At 31.4% G+C, this 24,671-nt stretch overlaps 1 protein-coding gene across 1 annotated transcript; it reads left to right on the top strand.

Moving 5' to 3' along the window:
- Positions 1 to 22,804: 22,804 nt before the first annotated feature.
- LOC118056675 (cytidine deaminase 1) lies at positions 22,805 to 24,074 on the top strand. The gene has a single exon (XM_035068958.2). The coding sequence runs from the start codon at positions 22,956 to 22,958 to the stop codon at positions 23,898 to 23,900; it is 945 nt and encodes a 314-aa protein (XP_034924849.1). The 5' UTR covers positions 22,805 to 22,955; the 3' UTR covers positions 23,901 to 24,074.
- Positions 24,075 to 24,671: the final 597 nt, after the last annotated feature.

The following is a 24,671-nucleotide window of genomic DNA, read 5'->3' on the forward strand; positions in this document are numbered from 1 at the left end:
TCACCATAATCACTTCTTATGTTTATTATGGAAAAACTGACATTGAAAACTTTACAATTTCATAAATTGTTTCATCTTTAGATTTCAAAAACAAAACCCAAGTATATCTTGTAAAGTCATCAATAATTACAAATACATATCTATTACCACATATACTTCTAGTTCTAATGGGTCCAAAACCATCTACATAGTAATTCTAAGCCTCATTTGTTTCATGAAAAATAGTTTTTTAGAAACCACTTTTTCAAATTTTCTTGTATTTATTTTCCGTTAGAAAAGTTGGTCAACAAAAAATACTTTTCAATTAAAGGAAAATTGGGTTTGGTTTTCTGGAAAATGTTTTTCTTTTATTTTAGACAAAAAACACTTTCCAGAATTTGTGAAAAATTTAGAAATGTCATGTTATTTGCTGATTTTATCAAATTTGGTCCTCAAACTTTTAATTGTTATATATTTTGTTTTGAATATTGTTTTTCAATTTCATCCCTTAGAATTTGATTTAATTTGATTTTTATATCAACTTTGGTCCTTATTTTTATGATTGTTCTTTGCTTTTGTCTTATTATTTTCTTAATTGAAATTTTTTATCCGTCAGATTTAATCCTTATTCTTTTGATTGTTTTTTATTTTATTTGAAATAATTTAAGAAATTGTAATTTTTTTTTAAATTTCATCATCTTTCAACTTTTTATCTGTTAGATTTGATCTCTATTATTTTGATTGTTATTTATTTTTATTTGAGATAATTTATGAAATTATATTTTTTTTTCAATTTCATTCTCATTTTAACCTTTTAATTTGTATAATTTTTTCTTTGTTATTTTAATAAACTTAAAAAAAATATGAGTAACTTATTTTTCAACTGATTTTCCATGATATCGCCAAATATTGAAAAGTGTTTCCCAACTTATTTTTCATGATACTATCAAATATTGGAAAATAATTCACTTTCCAGGAATCTATTTTTCAAGGAAACCACTTTTCAAAAGAAAACTACTTTTTAGCAAACAAACAGGGTCTAAATGTCTATCGATTGAAATGTGATTTTTTCTTTTAAAAGAAGTTTTCACTTGTTTACCCATTTAGCAAGCATCACATCACTTTTCCTTTTTAAATGCCATATAAGAGATCTTTAACTAGTTTATTTTTAACTAGCTTATAAATGATATCCATACTAACGTGACTTAGTCTTCTATGCCAAAGAAAACTGTCAATAATGCTAGTAACAAAACAACTTTCTTTTCTTATGCATGCATCAATTTTAATCTTGTAGACATTTCCTTTTCTATTTCCTACATAGATTACTTTATCATCTTCAAGAATTAAACAACATGCATGATTGAAAACAATTTTATAGCCTTTATCACATAGTTGACTAATGTTAAGCAAATTATATTTTAAGCTATTAACAAGAAAAACCTTTTCAATTGAAGGAGAAGATTTACCTCCAATATTGCTAACTCTAATTATTTTACCTTTTGAGTTGTCTCCAAGTATGACATTTTCTCTATTGCTTATGGTAATGCTTGATAATAATGAGTTGTCTCTGATCATATATCTTGAGCAAGCACTATCCAAAAAACCATTCTCCATACTCCATTGATTCCTACACATAAAAATCAAGATGATATTTTTGGTACCCATACATTTGTAGGTCCTTTGTTGTTAGAGGTTATTCCTTTTGGAACCTAAGTCATTTTATAATCTTTGTCCTTCTTAATAAGACATGTATAAATCAAATGACTTATAGCTCTATAATAATTTCATTTATGGTTAGGGTCATAGGATTGTTTAGCTTTAACAAAATAACTCTTTAAATACTTTTGGTTCTTTTTAGGTTGGTAACCTAAACCTCTTTTGTTAAACACACATCTTTGGCTTGAAAGCATATTTTTTAGGATTTTTTAGCCTTGTGTGAATTTAGCTAAAGTTTTGTTTAACTTGTTTATTTTTTCTTTTAAAGATTTCTTTTCATCTTCAAATAGATTTATCTTGTTACTATCATCAATCACAATGTAACCTTTCTTTTCTAAAGTTTCTTTCTCTATAAGTAAGCATGCATAATTCTTTTTCAATTAACTATATTTTGAACCTAATTTCTTAAATTCATCATATAGTGATTCAAATGCATAATACAACTCATTATAAGTAGGGTCGGATTCATCATCCAAAGATTGTATTTTATTTCACTTTCAATTTCTATAAAGCACATGTTTACCATATATTCTTCTTCATCACTTAAACTTGAATTCGAATCATCATTTCAAGTAGCTTTCATTGCCTTCTTGTGATGACATTTCATCTTGTTATTTTGAAGAAATGGACAAATCTACTTTGATGTGCCTTGCTTTGTTGCATTCAAAGCATCTTAGGAGTTCATTGTTTGAATCTTCCTTGTTCCCATCTTTCTTAAAGTTTGAGAATCTTTTCTTACCTTGCTTTTTCCTTAAGAAACTTTAGAATTTCTTTGTGATTAAGGCAATGTCCTCTTCAATGTCACGTCGTCGTCGTCGTCATCATTAATATGATGAATGGTTTTGAATTCCAAAGTCTTCTTTGGCTTTTCTCCTTGTTCTTGTTTCTCCATGGTAATCTTATGGTTCATTAAAGAACCATTGAGCTCCCTTAAAAGAAGTTTGGTGAATCCCTAGCTTCTTAAATTGTTGTCACCTTTGCTTTCCATGTTTTTGGTTGAGACTTAATAATCTTTCTAACTATTTTTGCGATAGTGTATGTCCTACCAAGTCCATCCAAACTATTAGTTATGGTAATCATTCTAGTGAACATGCTAGTTATGGATTCATTAGGAAGCATTTTAAACAATTTATATTGGTGAACTAACATGCTGATTTTAGACTCTTTGACTTTGTTAATTCCTTTAAGAGTTACTTCTAAAGCATGCCATATAAACATAATGTAATTCATTTGAATTCACTTTTACTCGATGAAAATTATATTATGTTTATGTGTTTAACATCCATAGAATGTAACTTTTATTATTATCCATATATTCACTTCTAGTTTTAAGAATCTCAATATTCACTTCTATGAGGTCCATTCACTACGGGTAGCCACAAATAAAAATCAATAAAAAATAGATTATCATTCTAGCTTTTTAATATGCAAAATAGTTACCCTAAAAAAATGGCATGGATGTAGATAATACTTTATTTTGGAGATTATAACTAGTGGTTATAATTCTACTCAAAGTCTAAACAAACTTTATATATGAGAACTAAGCTCTAATATCAATTATTATTCAAGGATTAAGAAAACTTAACATCTAAGAGGGGGTGAATTAGGTGTATCACTAAATTCTATAATTAATGCAAATTACTTCAAGTAAACACAATAGCTAATAATATAATTAAAGTATGTAAAGTAAAGAGATAAGAGAGAGAATTTACAAACTTGTTTTTAACATGGTTTGACAAGCCTATATCTATATCTCAAGTACCAAACTGTACTTACATGTTGTATTTCTTCACTAATCCAAGTTCAAGAGTACAATATCCACTTAGTGAATCGACACCAAACTTTTTACACCACTTGAAGATATATTCTCTTTAAGATTTTTCTTTTGGTGAAATTCCCTCACTAATACCAATAGTTTTTACCTTACTTTTAAAGGTTTACAATGATGATTTTTTTTTCCTTCTAAAAAAACTCTCTTACTAGAGTGAATAACACAATTTAAGTTTTAATATCTTTGTAACTCACTGGATAGCACTTATAGGACTTATAGGTGTTTAAGTGTAGTGAGAATGAGATTGAATACTCTTTGTGCTAAAATATAAAGGTTTAAACGCACAAAATAAAGTATGATCAAGGATTGATGATTTTGTAATTGTTTTGCTCTTAAAATAGCTTGTATATGATACATGTTCAGATTATACACCTAATTTGTAATTAGACAAGCTATATTTATAAACACACACATATATGGTTCTAAGAAAAACAAGTTGTTTATAGCCATTACTATTTGTCTGATAGTTAAAACGGTTGATTGATTAGATTAGTTAAGCTAATCGATTGACCGGTTCTTGCAGAATTTCTAGGTGTTCATCACTAATGAATAAGCATTGATGGGTTCATTTGGTAACCCTAAACAATCGAATGATTCATGCAAAATTCTAGATTTAATAATTTAAACTTGGTGAATTCTTATAATCGTCTATCTTAGTTTTAATCTAATGATTATCAATCCTATAATGCATGTAGAGTGAAGTGTGTTGTTATCCATTTTTGACCCCCCCACATATAATAATAATAATAATAATAATAATAATAATAATAAATGAATAATGCAAGAGGACATATATGAAGAAAACTTAGAAGATTGCCCAAGATTAGTGGTTAAGGACCAAGATGACAAGTGAAAAAGTTCAAGGACTAAAATGTGTATGATTGACAAAATTGGCAACATAATTTTGACCAACAAAATGCTCCATTGGTGTAAATATTTATCTGGGGTAAAGAAACACAAATCTAGATGGTAAGAACTCAATGAGAATTTTAGAAGGCTTAATTATATCGGACTTAATTGCAAGGAAAATCAGTTTTAGAGTCAATTTGAGTGTTAATTGGAAGAAATTAAAGTTTGGGGATTGAAATTAGACTTTGAAAGGTTTAGTTGGTTAAATTAGGGGCTTAATTGTGAAAAAAATTTAAAGCTTGAAGGCCATTTAAAGACTTATTTCTAGTTTGGTAGCTATAAATTTTTAAATTGAGCAAGGTTAGTGACATGATCAAAGAGTTGATGTCTTATCCCAAGTGCATGAGTGTCAAAGTAACAAATAACCCGGCAAGACCGGGGTCGATCCACAGGGAGGTCAACTATATAAATTATAAATAATATTTATGATTTAACAAAGAGTTTAAGAGATCTTTAAGATGTGAGATTAATACGAGGATTAAATAATGATAAAAATATTTGTCAATGTCAAATGATCCACTAATAGTATTAGAGATAAGTAAAGTATAATTTGTTTTATAAATTATCAAGATGATCATATTAATCATCTTATTTACGTAATACCATACTTATAAATTTTATTAAGAATTCATGATGCTAACTTATGTTGACAATAAATCAAGTTCATCTCATAACAACGATGTCGGCCGAAGACTATGAAGGATCAAACATTTGATGTACCAAGTGTTATACAACACAAATGTAGGTTAACCATTTAACAAGCAAGGTATTAAGAATTGATAAGATAAAATGATAAGACATGTTAATATCAAGTTGTGTAGGATATAAGCATTGAAGTCCATATTGAGTTTATATTATACTTATCCTAACACCATTAGTGAAATCTTTTCACTTTGACATGCTAAACTTAGCTAAACATTATGAAGAAGAGAAACAACATAAGAACATAATTATATAAGTATAGTAAGGAAAATGAAAAGCATACACAAGAGATTAAGGACAATATAACATGGAATAAAACTTGAACATTACAAAATACAAATAAAGCAAGAACATGATCTTGATCTAAGAACCAAGATGCCTAAATGAATGGAAAATTCCTTCTTTTATAGGCTAAAATTCAGAATTATTCATTTGGTAATTGATTATTGATGTAGTGGCCAACTATTGATTTAGTGGACTTGGTGGACAGCAACACTCAAGCATTTTGGCTGGATGAAATGACATTGATGCAATCCAAATTTGGCAAAACGTTCTTCATGAAAGTTGTTAGCAATCATCTCCTCTTCCCACCCACAATATTTTAAAGCATTTGGATCACTACAACTCGAGATTTGGCTAAAATACTGAGTAGTGCTTCTGGTGGATGTGGTGGATAGCCCTTAAGCTCTTGTCTGGATGAAATGTCATTGCTAACATCATAATTTGAGCCAATGGTCTTATGAAAGTTATTGGAAATTGTCTTATCTTTTCATCTACCAAAGTTGACATCATTTTGCCTTCTATAACTCCAATTATGGGTAAACTTTTGAGTAGTGTTTGGGCTGGATTGCAGGATAGATTCTGACTTCTTTTTTGTGGCCAAGCTTTGAATTTGAAAACGGCAGATTTAGGTCTTCCACTCTGTATGAAAATTGTAGGCATATTTCTTAGCTTTCTATACCATATAAACCAAACTAAAATCCAAGATCTACAGCTCCAAATATGATGCAATGACTGAACAGTGTTCCAATTTGAATTGAATCAACATTTCCTTTTTAAGCTTAGCCTTTTCTTTGTCCTTTCACTTGCAATAGTTAATCACAACAATCAATCCTTTGAATTTTGAGATATGCTTGCATTTAAAATGAGCATTTACCATAAATTAAAGCTATTTTATATTATCATACTTGTTATTATAAAACATGCTCTAGTTAAGGAGTTATTGATACTTTAAATGCAAAATGATGATATAAAACCTTGATAAAAATATACTTTTAAGTACTAATCAGTTATAGCCAACATAAAATGTGTACACCTCTTATACCAACTTCAGGTGGTTTTTGATAACGCTTACATCGGAGTTGCTCTGACGAAGACTCGAAAGTGGTCATACCAATCGGCCTTGACTATGACACATATATTTTCTTATGTCTTCACACTTAAAGCTTGTCAAAGGGTTCTTATCAATGACTTTAAAACTTCCCTCTTAAGATCAAAAGGCTAGAAATAACCCTTTGCTCTCCAATTTTAGCAAAACCACCAAGTAACCCTAAAACTGAACCATCATTGCAAAATCAACCTAGTACAGGAGCTTCCAACTGTTAGTTTTTTTTTAATCATCCAGGGTTTATTTGCATCAATAACATGTTTTTTTAGGTTTTAATCCTAGGGTTTCGATTTTGGACTGAAACCTATTTTGATGATTTTTTAATGATAATCAAAGTAAATGGATTTTAAATTATTGATCATTACTTGATTCCCAACATGTCCATGTCTTTGGTTTGTCCATATTTGCTCTGCTTTGAGAGTCATGTGGCTGAGTTTGTTGTAAATGTTCTTCGTGTTCTTTATTTTTTTTGTTTGATCCATTTTGCTCAAGATTATTTGAGCTCGTGCTTTTTGGGTGTTTAATCTATTTTTTTGCTTTGATTTTGTTTTGGGTTGTTTTTCAATTTAAACCATGATTTTTGGGTTCGGTTTATGGTCGAACCAAAATTTTTGGGTTGAGCTAGTCAGGTTAACCTGGTTGGGTCAACGACTGAGGCTTTGTTTGGTTTGCCACTATTTTAATAAAAGGAATTTAAGCTTAAGGACAAGTTTAGCAAACATGCCCTTAAACCTGTTTTGACAATTTTGTTTCGAAAAAAAAAAGGTTTTTTTTTTTCAAGTCCTAAATAAATTCCAAAAAATTTCTAAAGAATTTTAAGGAAAAATTTAAAATTATTTATGGGTTGTTTGCATATTTTTTCATTAATTTTATTTAATATCAGGGCTATAGACTTATATTATAAGATACTAATATAGTATTAAAATATCCATTTTGCATCGAAATCTCAAAGATTTCCAAAATTTCTATAACATTTTCTCATCTCAAAATAATACAAAAAAAATGATTTTTGTTTGGTATGCATATGGTCAAGTTTCTTAAAAAAATAAACATTATATTTCGGCTTAAAAAAAATAAAAAAAATACTTGGTATGATTTAGCATTTTTTTATATACATAAAAATTAAACAAATATCTTTGCAAGCATTTTTTGGATTTAATATCTTTGCATGCATTGTTTTTATATTAAAATCATATTTAGATTTAATAACCAATTTATTGAATCCATGAGAACTTGACCAATATTTCAAAAATGTTAAAATTGTTTATTTAATGGTCAACATTCTAATAAGAATACTGGACCTACAAGTAGGCTGATATTTAAATACTAGGAGTTGATTATCAAATTCTCAAAATTATTTTAAATATTCAACAATTTTAATTAAGAGTATTTTTTACCATGATAAACGAGTTGTTGAAAACCTTTCCATTTAGTATTGGTAAACCCTGTCAGGGCACTTACATAAATTTGTTTCCCACAAAACTTTATTTGGGTGTACAAACCCATAACAAATTCAAAATAATAAATCTATTCATGAGTGTAAATCATTGTTTTAAGCCATAGATGGACCATTGGTTAAGAACCTATTAATACCTTTAAGTCATATCTAAACCATACAATGCAACTTATCTTAGGTAAGGTACATTAGAGGTGCTAATATCTTTTCTAGCAATAAGTAGTCTCTTACCCTAAAATTTCATATAAAATCAGTCTATCCAGGTCTCCTAATGACCCTGAACCAAACAACTAGGTGGCGACTCCTTAATCCCGATGTTCTGCCATGTTGTGTGAGCACGTGCGATAAAGTGTGTGAGTTTATTTTAATTGTGCTATCAACTAAGATATAAAGATTTACATTTGAGAACTAAAATGAACACTTAATCTAAGTCTTCACTTTACTTGTTTTTTGGACTTCCTAATTGATGTATTAATGAAATTCATCATGTTTATTGATATATTCTTTGTATAAAACCTGTTTAAAGCTTATTCTCAACCAAACATATTATTAGTCCATTTTTTATTTTATTTTTATTATTAAAATATATAAAAACATGAATGTGTGATACTAAATGTCAACATCCTCTAAGAAAAATGTATGGGTGAAAGAGAACTTTTGGTTAATGACAGACTTGTTCAACTCATTCTAGACATTGAACAAATACATCAATTTGTTGTTGGTAATGATAAGGAATATGACTAGTGCAAAACCAAGGGAGAGACAATGATATATGTAAGAGAGAGGAAACAAGTAAGCCAACAAGTCGTCAAAATGTTTTTTTTGCTGTTATGAAACTTTACTGTTTTTTAATCAGTAATGAATATTGAATATTTTGTTCTATAATAAATAAGATATTTTTGTAGCATAAGAACCTTTATGTTGAATACTTGATGCATATAGTTACCTAACAATATCTTATAAATGATAGTTCCACTTTGAACATATTATGAACTATTCTACATGAAGTATTATTTGAAAATATTATGAACTGATTGCATGAAATATGTTAGGAATAGTTAAGGTGTTATTGCATAAATATTATTAACTGTTCTTATGATACAAACCATTGTTCCAATTATACCTGCAATAATACTTTAATGAAGTATCTGTTTATGATCAAACTATCTGAACTACTTATATGATAATTTATCCGTATTATATTTTTTCACAAATTAACTAAAAGAGAAGATTGTAAATGTTGAAATGATTGGCTTTGATTAGTGAAGGATTATTTGCGTTGTTAACAATAAATTTGTTTAGATTGTTAGTTTATCCAAAATTAGATAAATAATTAATGAAGCTTATCTTTTAGGATATGGCATGGTTATTTCTGTAATTATCTAATTTTTTGGATAAATTTTATAAGAAGTTCATGTAGAAGATAAATACAAATTATCTGAAAATAATTTTTAGAGAAGTGTTTTTGTGAAACACAGATAATAGTATGTTAAGAACGTAATAGACTATGAAACTTAAAGATAATGTTATATCCTTATTATATAGATGTGTATATAAAAAGGGATAATCCAAAGCATTAGAATAGGGAGAGCAACATTGGGTAGAGCAACTCTTGCAGTAGAGCAAGAATGCCCAACTGGCTAAGGAGCTGCACAGAGTTTTGCAGCATATTGTTTTGACTTATGAGTGGAGTGTGAAGAAAATTCTTAAGAAAATTTGTTTGTTGAAGAGTTGGAGAGCCTACAGACTCCCGTGTTAACTGTTAGCAACTAGATGTTTCAATTAGTATGACAATAGTTTGAAGACTATCAGATATTTTTGCGAGTTACTACGGTAAAAAAAACATAGTTTTTTTTCATGACAAGTAAGATGGTATAGTTACAAAGAATTTCTAGTGGAAAAATCTTCTTTTATATTTTTCTAAATTAGTGAAAGTTATTTAATCTGGATTTGGCTGTCTCGAAGGTTTTTTCTTTTCTTTTTTTTTTAATTTTTTGAAAAGTTCTTCAAAATATTTTCTTTTTATAACCAAATAATTTATTCATTATTTATATTTATTTGGTTAGTAATCAGTGTTTGCAAAATGTTTGAATCTTAACACACAGGAACATAAATGTGATTGTCAAGTTCCATGTTTCGAAGCCGAATATCCAACATTTCTTTATGCAATTCCTATGTCATCGACAATAATTTTCTTTGAGATTTGTTTAATATGATCTGTTTTGGGTATTAGCAATTTTATTTATAACAATTATGTGCAAAGGTCCAAGAGATATTAAACTTCAGGAAAATTGTTTGGCCTCAAAATATGCTATGCCTTTCGACTTGTTAAAGAGGAAACTCATGTCAAGGTTAGAGACCATGGGAATCTGAGTCTTAAGAACCTATGAAGAGGTAATCTTCACAGCCAAATCTGTGATGTCTTCTAGGAGTAAGTTTCCGAATCTTTACTTAATTGACTCCCAAGAAAATCATGTTTCCATAGCCAACAGGTGGTTTCCGAATCTTTACTTTTAATTGACTCTCAAGAAAATCATGTTTCCATAACCAACAGGTGGTGGTCATTGTCATTTGATGTGCTTTTTAACATATAACATGCATATGGTAAAAATGGTTCTCGTAGAAATTTTAATTCTCTTAGCAGAAAGTAGAAACTTTTTGTAGTTGGAAATGCAATCCACAGTGATAGATGGTGTTGTGAAAAAAAAAAATTATGAGCTTGTCTAATACATACAGCTTTGATGCTTTCCTTTTACTTCTTTCCTCCCTCCCCCCCCCCCCAACTCCTATGTTCTCACATATGACTCCATAAAAGATGTGAAAGCAAGCTCAGATGCAGGAATTTTTAATAGTTTATTCTCCTAATATCAATCAGAGGTTATCTGGTTTGATTCCTCCTAATTTGGATTTTTGAGGCATAAATGTTCCTAGGGTGCCTCTGCGCATATTTAGGTGTATTGCTGTTACTAGATGACATACGCTTTGTCAAATATAATGCCAAAGCCCTCAAGAACACGCGCCATTGTTGTTCTTTTCTGACTGTTTATGCATGCACTGGAATTCATGTTGTGTTCTAGGGAACATGGCTATTCCACATATATTTTATTGGGTGGGTGCGTGAAGGGAAGTGAATAGTTTTTCAATCTGTTATGCTGGAATGGTCTTGTATCCCAGTTGGTGGTTTCTAGCCATATACTGTGCAAAAAAAGCCTTGCATTTGGTGGTGGTGCTAGCTAGCATGGTGCATCCAGACACAGGTATGAAGAGTTTGGACACCCTCTGTTTTCTGAAAAGTAATTGAAACTTAAAGGCACCTTTTCATTTCTTGCATCCTCGAACAGGCTATTCAGGGTGAGATCTTTGTCTGAGGCTCCAAATTATGCTTCTGCAATTGCAAATATATTGAAATATGATCATTCTCTGGGCAAGTTTACTTTTGAAAGCTGTAATTCAAATATATCAATACGTGCATTCCCGACACCTCTTCTTCCATATTAGCTGGCTACCTTAAAGATGGTAATATCGTAATTTCAGCAATCAAAATGCGACATCACAGATCACTCTAGTTAGTTGCATCAAATTCTTACTGAATTCGTCTATCTTTATGCGTGAATAAACGCTTCCAGCTCATTGTAACGAGTTTCTTCATTCTACACCTCTTCTTTGGGAAAATCCTCTGCAACATGGATTCAGCTTCCTTTTAGGACTCTTTTTGAAACGATTTTTCTGGTCCAGTTTGTGAAAACATAAATACAGACAAGATAGCTGATTTTGATGAACTCATGGTTAGAGACTAATTTATGCTGAATGCTTTTCTTGTTTCTTTGCTTAGAATACTCTCTGGCCACTAGAGAGAAAACGTCAAAGGGCATTCTTTCTCTTTTAGACTAGCACTTCTATATTGCAGCTAGATATTGAAAGTGATAAAGACATTAAAAAAGGTTTGGGCTTGCTTGGGCCTAAATTTTTTTTTAGCTTGGTTGGGCCTAGGCCAAATCAAGTTTTTAATAGTTTGGTCTTTGCCCAACCTATCATCTTTTCTCTTTTCTCTCTTTTTTTTTTTAATTTTATAATAATTTTTTATTTATTTTTATGAGTATGTCAAGTTATACATATTATAACTTTATTACACTTCAGCTAAAATTATCACATGTTATAAATGACATATACAAGCTATTTTATGTCAGGATAAGTTATGCAATAGAATTGTCATCTTACCAAGTAACTAGCTTCAATTTTTTTTTCTAAAATAAATTAAATGCTCCAAAGTTTAGGAGAGAAGATGATGATTTTTCATCTCAATATAGAAGTACAATATTTAACTCTCTAAGTTAAATTTTCTTATATAATATCTACCTAAAAACCCTTAAATTGATTTCAACATCAAAGGGTTCTTTTACATGTTACACCCCCCATCCAACCTATTATTGTATGTGAAGAAAGCTTAAATCCAGTGAAGTTTTTCGAGCTCCATCATTGGCATCGTCTGTAGGAGACTGAACAAAAGCCTTATTTATTTTATCTTTATTACTCTTTTTCATCAACAACATAATTTCTTCATGGAAGATAACATTGAAACACTAGGAGGACTAGTTCCTAACCTCCCACCATCCTCATAAGCTCTAGTAGACCTTTAACATATAGTGTTGAAGATGAGATCTCTTACTGGGGTTGTGTTAGCTACACAACAACAGCTCATGGCTCTCTTTACTTATCTTTAAAGTATACATGCTGCTATACAACCCTTTACATCTCTTTCAACTCCACCAGTCTCACCTCTTGTGCAATGATAACTTTAGTTCTAGGAAGAGACTGACCAAAACAAGGTAGTAGATAACATATTGTTACTCCTGCAAGGAGTAGATCATATTATGACAATGAGCCTTCTCATGTAGGATCCCCTAGATATGATTTCTATAGATCAAAAGGCAAGACCTAGAGCCATAACATTTTCTATCGACCCTATTCTCTTATAAAGTCTCTTTCTAACATCCTACAACTTAAAAGCCTACATATTAAAGAATAAGGAAAGGACTCAAGTGAGATAGGAGATTCGTCACTATGAGGTAGCATATTAAACACTCCTTTTTTAGAGAATTTGTAGTGGAAAAAATGAATTTGGATTACTAAAATGGTCTATCTATTCTAAAAAGCTTGTTCAGAATGTAAGGAGCAACTTGAAATTGGTGATCTAAGATAATAGCATCATGTGTAAAATACTCCTTACCCTTTTTCATAGATCTACACGAGTTTAGTATTAGAATTTGAAGCATGGTTCTGTATCTAATTTTTAAGACTTATACAGTAAGTTAATTGCTCAATTAAAAAAAAAAAACATTTATATGGAAAAGAGTTCACTCAAACTTTTCTTCAACACTTAGCTTGAGGGAGAAAGTACAAGAGCCTACTTGAAAAGATTTAATGAGGAGATTTTGAAGGTGGAAGACCTATTAGAATCAATGGCAATAAAAGCTTTGATTAGTGGCATCAATAACTATTCCTTATGGGAACGTCTTGATGCACATCTTAACAAAAGTCTTCTCAATGTGAAGCACGTTATAAGGAATCATATTTGTATAAAAGAAGTAAGTGTGTTATGAAGAAGCATCCATTTTCTTACAGATGAAAGGAAATGTCTCCCAAACATGATAATAGGCATCCTCCTCGAAATACCCCAACATTTAAGGGTAACCTTAGAGTACCTGTATGAAACATAATAATATACCTAAAGTTGATGATAACTCTACTAAATACAACCAGAGTCAAAATGTTAACTGTAATGGAGGGAAAAGGTCATGTTCAATATCTACCACCAATAAATAAAGATGTAGGAAAACATAACCAAAGAAAGTATTGCGTATTCCATAAAGATAAATGACATGACATTGAAGAGAGCTTCGCTCTAAAAGAAGAAACAGAAAGACTCAGAGCTAAAGACTATCTCTAATAGTTTATGAAGGAAAAACCAGAAAAGAAAGGAGGAGAAGTCGAGGCTCCCTATAGGATTCTCCCTAAAATCAATATGATTCTAGAGGAAATTCAACTAGTATAGATTTTAGTGGAAGCATGAAGGCTTATGAAAAATTGATGTTTGTTTCAAGAGTCCAGAACTTATAGCATGAGCCCACTGCATTTACTTATAAGGATGTAAAAGATGTGACTTCTTCTCATAAAGATGCCTTGATAATATCCATAATTTTTTCCATCTACAATATGTACGGGGTACTAGTTAATGATGGAAGTCGCACATGTAGTTTGGTCAAACTGAATTACACATGTAGTTTGGTCTCGATTGAGCTATACGCCATTTCTACCTAACTTTTTTTTTTTTTATTCAAGTTGGATTATTTTCTCCAATTTGGACCTTATAATCAATTTCCCTTAAAATTATTAGTCTATAAATTACACATAGTTATACTCTAAATATAGATAGCCAAATAATAAATTTTAATATTTTTATTCATTTTCAAAACATACACATCACATTATCATATAGTACAAACAACATCATTACATAATAATATACAATTCCAAACACATCAAACGAAACACAATGTTTTGACAAGCACCTACATGTTAGTTCTAGATATCCCTTATACCTTAGCTTATACGAACAATTACTTCCTTTCATAAAGGAAATAATATAATATATACCAGTCTTTATGGTTCTAATAAATATATAGTACGAGCTTGATTAAAGTCAATCCGTGAAGAAATGTGATATTTATTCAGGTAATAAACGTGTAAAATAAAAAGGAGAATAGAACTAGGTGCACTTTGTGCTTGGCAAAGAATCTTGGTGAAGTAATGGTCATGTGATGGATTCAAGTGGAGGCACTGGTGGTCTAGGAAATGATTTGTGGTGTCTCTTCGTATATAGCACAATCAACATACAAGAGAGTTTTGGTAATGAATGGCTTTGGCATTGATGGTGGTGGTACTACTAGCCATCTCAGAGGAAATTGTGCTTGAGATTGAATCCAAACAATGTTTTTTTATTAACATGTTCGGGTCAGTTTGCATGTATTTTAATAATTTTATAGGTTTTAAAGTTAACGATTATATAAACCTCCGATGGATCTAAAAAGATTTAAATTCATGATTATTAAGGAGCAAATTCAAAACCTGACCAGTTAAAATTATTTTAGTTTTAAAAAAAGCAACATAATTTGATATTCTAGTTTTAGTAGGGAACGTTGGGAATTTTACTGCAAATACAAAAAAAAAAAAACCTAGAACTATATTTTCTCTTCCGTTCTATCTCCTTTTTTCATCATCTTTCTCAAACTCTAAGCACATGGACATAAAGATGTATATAATCTCCCTTACTAGAGATCAATGTTACCTTTTCCATCTCCATCGATCTATAATTTTCTTTTAAAATGTAGGATCTCACTGGCACACACCAATACACTTTCTCCTTAAATGTGATCTTATTTTTTTCTGAAGACTTTTTGTAGAGTAGAAAAATCCGACACACACTCAACCTAATGACAATGACCTATACAACCACTAGCCATCCTAAAAACCTACACACATAGATTCCCACTAGCTCATTGTAATTTTCGTATAATTAAGACTTTTTTTTTAATAATAAATAAATCACAAGAATGACAACTAACAACGATTACTTAGCGGCTAGTCACACTTGAATGTGTTTGATTTCTTAAGGGAAATAATTAAGTTTTTTTTGTTTTCATAATTAGCTATTGACTTTGGTTTTGTTTGTTAATGGGTTGTATAAAGCAATAGGAATTATAAGGTGAACAACTATGTGATCCGCGTTCCTGTGGTTGGAAAAACAATTGATGTTTAGTGGACGCTTGCATGCTTTAAAGAAAAGGAATATCCAAAACTAAATAAAAAAACTAATATTAAATGATAAAAAAAAATAAGCTAGAACATAAATGATGCCAACTCATGTTAATATATTATGCTTGTGACCCGAGTCATTTGACCAAAAAAATATAGGCCATGTTTAAAAGCAACTATCTAGACACGTTAAGGGTGAAAATTGGGTCTTTTTCCTTCGAGAAAACATGTGATGTTACATCTTAACTTTCAAAAGAAACAAGCCATGTTCGAAATGAAAACTTGTAATGATAACTATGATCGGACAAAGAATGACGATATTAATGAGAAAAATTTAAAATGTAAATAAAAAAATAATAATTGAAAGAAAGACCTATATTGGATGTTAACATGGTAATTATGAAATGTATCATTGAATAAGGATAATTTACAAGATATGCCTGTGATTATAGGAGAGACCACATGCATGGTGCAACAACAATAGAAGGGGAGCACAAGTAGAGCTTTTACTACAGGTAGGCAATCCACACCTATGCTTTTTAGTTAAATTTCATGATTTAATATGTTATTAATGTGAAATGAAAATTGATGAATGTTGGATATTATATGAAAGAATAAAAGTTTGTGTAATGATGTTGTTATTTCGAATAGTATCCCAAATGTATATGTGTTCAAGGTAAATAGTCTTGCATATGATTTGCCAAGTAATGAAAGTATCATTGACATAGAAAATTTGAGAAGTGTGATATGGGGCACGGTCTAGCATATATTTAGTGTATGTTATGATCTCAAGTAAGAGAATCACCATGCATCGATGTCTATAGGGCATGGACTAACATAAGATCTCAGGTAAGGGGATCACCATGCATCAATGCCTATGGGTTATGGACTACCAATGTATGTTAGGATCTCGGGTAAAGAAATCACTATACATCGATGCCATGAGGTATGGATTAGAATACATTTAGTGTAAGGATTCTAGGTAAGGTGATCACTATGAATCGATGCCTATAGGGTATAAACTAATATACATTGAGTGTATATTAGGATCCTAGATAAATGAATCACCATGACTAACATACATTTAATGTATGTTAAGATCCTGAATAAAGGGATCATCATCCATCAACTAGCATACATTAATATATGTTGGGGGTCCCATGTAAGGAGATCAACATCTACGAGGTGATAATGATACCAGTGGAATTGGTATCGACAATATATTAGGTGAAATTGGTTCTTGTCAATTTTATGAAATCTTGAATGGAAGTTGAAAATGGAAGATGAAATAGTTTTTAATAACTGAATGAGAAAGAGTTCCAATGGAAATAAAAAGGAAGAAGTGAATAGAATATGAATACATATTTGTCTTTTTAAATTGTTGGATTTTTGTGTTACTATACTTGCCGTGATATTCATGTTTCAATAAAATGTGTTTTTGTTTTAGGACCATTACATGCACGATAAGAGTAGATCATAGATTTTGTTCACTTTTTGTATCTAGTTCTAGGGAGTATATCCTTGTATTTTGTAATATTACAACATTTATATAACTTATTTTGTATAATTAATGTTTAAACTTAAATAGATGAACTTAACTCTGAAATTCATATAATTATGTTTTATGTATGTATATTTATCTTGTTTATTCATTTATAATGACATTTGTTGTTATTGAGTATGTTATAAATATTGTGGTTGTGATGATGATGATGATGTTTATGGGATTAAGACCTAGAATGATTGGGTCGTGATTGAGTTATGAGATGTGAGATTTTAGAAGTGTGAACAAGTTAAATATCGATAACTTGGAACCTCCCGATATAGGGGAGACTCTGCCGAAATTTTGGTAGAAATTTTGATAGACTTTTATATGAAAACTGTATATATATATATATATATATATATATATATATATATAAAACAAATTCCTTGTTTGCTTATGTGTTTTGAGGTGATTTGTTTCGGAAAAAATTAGGAACGTTAAAGTTACAGGTATTTGTTTCAAAAAAATTAGGAATGTTACAGTTATGGGTATCTCTCAATAACTTTGAATTTTTTAGTATAGAGAATACGCTACCAAAATTTTAGTAAATTCACATAGAACTAAGCTTATATATAAAAAAAAATCAGCCAAAAAATAAAAATTATTTATAAGAAATAAAGTTTAAAATGTATGAAATTGATGAGGTTGTTACAATATCATTTTTTGCTTGTAGTGAAGGTATTTTACTATTCTTAAGAAAAAAAAAAGATCTTTGCACCCCTAACCAAAATAAAAATGACAAATTGATCACATGGAAAAGAAAATTTTACCCGTAAACATAGTCTTCTTGGCTTATTTGATGAAGGGCATCATTGAGAAGGGCTCTTAGTCTTTTCCCTCAAGTAGTCAGGAGCTTCAGCCTATTTGAGACTCAGTTAATTTCCATCTCAGGATTGCATTGGCTGATCACTATATCTAGAAAGGTCATCCATCATGAAGATTTTCTATCGACCTGGCATAAGAGGTTCTTAGAGACACAAGACCCATAAATTTTATGCATCACCTCCTTTAGTTTCCAGGTCATATCCTAAGATACTCTTTTATCCTATGGCTTACTTCTATGGGTTGCCTACACACCATGGACATACTTTAAAGCATTAAATCACCAGCTGCTTGGTATGTATCCTTTGTAGGTCATATGTTGAGACACACCACCATCTATTCTTTCACTTTCTTTTCTCTAGTTTAGTTTGGGGGGTTGTCCCGAACAGTACTCTTATAAGTTAGCCTTTTATGCCATGACAATCTTTGCTTTAGTGGACATACACACACTATAGGTAGAAGGAGTTTATGCATCTGCTTGCTCAATTAGTGCTTTCAACCATAATTTACTTCATCTAGTATGAAAGGAATAATTGGATTTTTCAACAAACTTATCAACCTTGTCATGTTATTAGTGAGGAGATCTTTGAGCTTATTCAGTTCAGGTTGGTTGAGCTAAAACCAATATATCAAATTTCAACTGCTCTCAAGTCTATATGGTGTTTGCTAGAGTCATGAGATATTGTTGCTTTGCTTTTCTTCAAGTTCTTAGCATGTTTGCTATTTTTACATAACTAGTCAATCGATCGACCAACTTCATATTTGTTATCCAAGCAGTCATATTTTTTATATATATATTTAAGTTTTTTTTATCTTTTGTTTTTTTTTTCAACTATCTAAGGTCATATGGATCTGGGTAATAGGACGATATACATCTTTGGGTATGCCCCTTGTATTTTTAGTACTCATGGAGTAACTAGTAACATTTTAGTAGTTATGTTTTAGGATCCACTTTAAAGGGTGTGTTTGAAAATGCAGTTCAAACCGCGTTCTCTCGAATTTTGAAAAAAAAAATTGTTTAAAATAATTTTTTTATGTTTTCATATCGTTTTGATGTGCTGATGTCAAAAATAATTTTTTTTTTTTTAAAAAAAAAACCTTATTTTAATATATTTTTAAATGAAAAGCACTTTGAATTGTCACCGCCACCTCAATCTCAAATACACCCGAAATTAAGAGATGTAATTGAGAGATAGAAATTTTAAGTATAGATATTCTTATTAGTTTTTATAGATCATATATTTTATATTCTCATGGATGAGATAATTAAAACAATAAAGCACTATTTACTAATGCAGATTTAAATATTATAATAAATAGTGAGAGTTTAATAGGAGTTCAAAGATTCAAGTTACAGTGTCTTTCATGGTGCCAAATAACCCAGTAAGAAGTCGAAGCTACCTTGAATGGTAGAGTAAAATCTGATGGGTAGTTAGAAGATAAGGAGATCACAAACGAAGGCCAAATTAACATCGATTCATCACCTAAATCATCTCTGATGGGTAGGTAGGTAGAAGACTCTTTTCTTGGCCACTTAAAGTTTGCTACTGATATTTGTTTCTGCTGAATACTGATTTGTCCTGTATACATACAGACAAAAGGATTTGTTGTTGTTGTGTGAAAGCATGCTCTTGTTCATTGAGAAACAGCATCAGCTCGTCTTCAATGTACTTAAAATACTAGAAAGGGACCATGGCTCTTTTGCCTTTATCTGTAATGAAACAATGGAATAGTATAAAATAAAGTTGTTTTCTCTTTATATCATCTTATAAGAATAATAAAAAAATTGATTCTGTCAGACAGGACTCGTAGCAAGAACGTGGACAGGGAGGTAGGGCAGATGCTCTCCCTCGTCATCCGATTAGACCCGATCGGGATAAGATAAGGTGAAGGGAATCGCTTCGTGCGTGGTGGCTCTGCCCAGCCGAAAGGAGGCATCCTTGTAGGATCTACAGCATACAGCCCACCAACTCCCACCAATCCATGGCAAATAGTATTTACATTAAATGAATCCACATGCTCAAGTCATCGGTCGGATCACCACTTGGTTGTCGAGGTCGACGCGGGTCCTAGATCCCTCACAGGTGCACAGTCGAATGCCTACATCATCCTTGAACATCAGACATGTGTCCAAGGGATCCATTGTCTTCCTAGTTTGTTTGTCTTTTCTTTGCACTTCATCTTCATCTCTCTTCTTAACGAGAGATCATTGGAGGATTGGCCTCTTTATTATAAGAGGGAGCTTTTTATTTTGCAGGTGACACATTATTAGATCTGTTTCATCCCAGTCACATCAAAAGATATGCGAGTAAAACCATGATAATTGTAATATACTGCATCAGCGCCTAGACGACTTGCTGTATCCAAACAAGAGTTCAGAAGGCTTTTTATCTATCATCGCTCTATCTCTCTGTATAAATGGAGATTATCTATAGGTGTATATCAAAATAATTACAATAAAACATATGAAAAAAAAATAAGAATGTATTATTATATAGACGATATTGCTAATGAAATAACTCTATTACTAATATTTGTTGGTAAAATTTAAGTTATATCTTGATAAGTGACCCTTTCTTCCTTTTAATTTCTTCTTCTTCTTTTCTTTTTCTGCAAATAACAACAAACCCTTTATTTTATCATAAATCAAACTTTCATCATCACAAATCTAGCCACTTCAATACTTAATCTATCAACATCCATGTTTTGGTTTACTTTTTTAGGATTTTCCATATCAAGTAAGTAAAACTACTTTTTTTTTTTCTTAACTCATTTTTTCAAAGTTAATTTTTATGGTATTTTGATGTAGTATATATAGTTTGTTTGTATGTTTATTTGTTTTATAGCTTTTCTCATATAAATTTGTTGTATGAATGTATGATTCCCCACATCCTTATAGGAGTATGATCATGGATGCGATGAGAATGAATGATGGTTATGCATGTGAATGTTGAATCATAGATGAAGAATCAAATGCAAACGCGACTATGTTTTTTGATCTTTTGAAAGACTTCGATGAATCATTATTAGATGAGTACACAAATCATAGTAAATTATCAATCGTTGAACATATGTTTACCGTCAAGTCATATCATGGGCTAAGTGAGGTCAATTACAAAAAAATAATTGAATAGTTAAGAAGCATTTTACTAGAATGGAATAGGTTGAAAGAGAACTTTTATGCTATTAAATCTATGATGAAACCCCTTGGCCTAGAATGCTAGAAAACTACATCATATATGAGGAAGTTATTGGACAAGTATGTTGACAAAGGGGAAAATACAAGGATGATTCTAGATAATGTTCTTGAGAATAGAAAAATATGAGGATGATTTCAGCTAGTATAGTCGAGTATCAAGTATCTGATGGTCAAATAAGGTTGTATCGAGTATTCTTATGGTGAATGGATGATAACTAGAATACTATAAAGGCATATGGTACCTTGGATTAAGCATAAAAGAATTGAAATTAAAGATTTTTATCATACCTATTACACTGTGAAATCATTTATAAAGACATACTTTATGTTGTTCATCCATTACGAGAGGTTGTATTAGATCCTAAAGATAAAAATGTAATTATATTACCCCAAACCTGAATAAGAGTATGGGTTGATCAAGAAAGAATAGAGGAAGAGAAGAAAAAGAAGAGGAACATGATAATGTTAGAAAGAAGAGCTCCAACACTAAGGTGTAATAATTGTAAAAATATTGCCAAAATTCTAAGATATGCTAAAAAGATGGTGTTTCCCAACTTAGTGGTGGTAATGATGATAAAGTATTTAGATTTGTATTTAGAGGAACCAGTGGTGATATGAGGGGATCCATTAGTGCCACCGGGGGATCTTCAAGAGGCACGGTGGTTGGTCATTTTTTGTCATCAGATGTCACTGCATGTATCGTCTAAAGGGCACGAGCAGCGTCCACTTGATAACTCATGTTATTAACTTTTTTTTTATAATATTTATTATTTATTAAAAGACTAATTTACTTCTTATGCAAATTGAAAATAACAAAAAAAAAAAATTGAAAGAGAAAGAAAAAAAAACCTTTGATAGCATGTTTTGTGTTTTTTTTTTAGTGATATTTTAGTCTTTTAACTATTTTGAGAAAAGCAAAAAGACAATTGAGCTATAGGTAGAATTTGTTTTTATTATTAGAAGGGGAAATTAGTAGTTTTGTTGTGCAATAAAAATATAGAAAGACCAATTTACCCCTATTTATTTTAAAAATACTATTGAACCTCATTTTATTACTAAATTTGCTCTTCTTTGACTATCATATGAAGAGTAAAAAATTATTATATTATAGCAATTTAACAGTGCAGCTAATGCATCTTTAATTTTTTTTAAGATGGCGTGACATTGTATTGTCATAAAACTCACCTACCTCTACATTAGCATTAACAATGTTTATTTATTTATTTATTATTATTATTATTAACGTGACTTGTAAGTGTCCAGATTAGTTTAGGCATACCTTGACTAATTTCATGGGTCTTGAAGTTAATAATCATAAAAACCTTTAGTGACTATCATATTAATAACCATATAACTCGAATTTTGAGACCATAAAAAGAATAAACTCTTTAATTTCAAACTCTTATCATGAAATACCTACTAGATAGTTTTTTAATTATTTTCCTAAAGCAATAATTATAATAATTTATAAAACGTCCCCATGAGTCCCCTGCCCTGCCCTGCCTCTCACACCTGTAATTTCTCAAATCTCTGATCCCGAACACCGCCGCCGCCGTCACCGAGAAAACAAAACAAGACAAAATAAAACCAGACAAAATGGATGGACCCATCTTCGTAATTGAAGCATCCGAAGCCGAATCGATGGCGAAACAAGCTGGCCTCACAGTCCTCCAGCTCCTCCCTACCCTAGTCAAATCAGCGCAAGCCTTGGCTCGCCCGCCAATCTCCAATTACCACGTGGGTGCCGTCGGTCTGGGATCCTCCGGCCGCATCTTCTTGGGTGGCAACGTCGAATTCCCTGGCCTCCCTCTCCATCATTCTGTCCACGCCGAACAATTCCTCATTACCAATCTCACTCTCAATGCGGAGCCCTCCCTAAAATACGTTGCTGTATCCTCCGCCCCTTGTGGCCACTGCCGTCAATTCTTTCAGGAAATCCGCCACGCCCCTGATATACATATCCTCATCACGGGTGATAGTAATAGTAACCACAATTACAATAATGATTTAGCAAATGAAGAACAATTTGAGCCCATGTCTTGTCTTTTACCGCACAGGTTCGGACCTGATGATCTTTTGGGTAAGGATGTTCCCTTGCTTTTGGAGCCCCATCATAATAACTTGTCGTTTCTAGGTGATGACAAGTTACCAAATGGTGTTAGTGCTGCTTTTGAAGATCTGAAGAATGAGGCTTTAGAGGCTGCCAAAAAGTCTCATGCACCCTATACTAATTGCCCATCAGGGGTGGCCTTGATGGATTGTGAAGGGAAGGTGTTTAGAGGATCATATATGGAGTCTGCCGCCTATAATCCCAGCATGGGCCCGGTGCAGGCGGCTTTGGTGGCATACGTGATGGGAGGGAGGGGTGGTGGCTATGACAGGATTGTTGCTGCTGCGTTGGTGGAGAAGCAAGGGGCTCAGGCGAGACAGGAGCAGACGGCGAGATTGCTTTTGAAGGAAATCTCGCCAAAGTGTGAGTTTAAGGTGTTTCATTGTGTTTCCAATTCCGGTTCCAGTCCCAGTTTCAACAATTTTAATTGAACATTGCTCGCTGCTACATGAAGCTACCTGATTTATTGGTCAATAAGAGATGCAAATGATTTGGATTGAATTAATCAATCCATAGGATTAACAATGTTTTCTTTCTCTTGTTAGCAATGATGCTTGACGTTTTCTTCGATTGAATAAGAAAGATTTGCAAAATTTAGCAGTCAATTCTTTCTTCTTGGTGACTGGCAACACAAATTTCCTTCTTTTCTTGTTGGTTGAGACATGGTGCTTCAATCCCTCTTTGGCTATCAATATTCAAGTCTCAGATTAGTTTTGACGTGCAAAACTCTCATGAATCCCCTAATTCTAGTGTGAGGGAAATTTGTTTTTCATTTGATGGGAGACATGGATGTGCATCCAGTCTTGATGTGTGTGACCTTTTGATTGGGAAAAAAACATGATCTTTTGGAAGAAAATTTAACCCCAACTAGTCCGAATGATTAGTGTTTTTTTGATAATTATCTTGCTTAATATATAATAGATAAAATATGAACATCATTAAACTTGATTCCAGTTGCAATTCAAACCCTAACACACACACACACACAAAGCTCTAGCTCTAAATAGAGTGAATATCTAATTATACAAAGCTCTAGCTCTAAATGTTGCGGGGAAAACATTGTACACTGTACACACAGTGTTCATCATGCAGATTTTTTTTTACATTGCGGATTCGTTTAATGTTTTTTTTTTTTGTTCTTAAACATTTTTTTTTTTTTTACATAATTTCATTTTTTGGGTATAAATTAAAAGGAAGTTGAA

Source organism: Populus alba, chromosome 18 (genome assembly GCF_005239225.2).
Source record: "Populus alba chromosome 18, ASM523922v2, whole genome shotgun sequence".
Lineage (NCBI taxonomy): Eukaryota > Viridiplantae > Streptophyta > Magnoliopsida > Malpighiales > Salicaceae > Populus > Populus alba.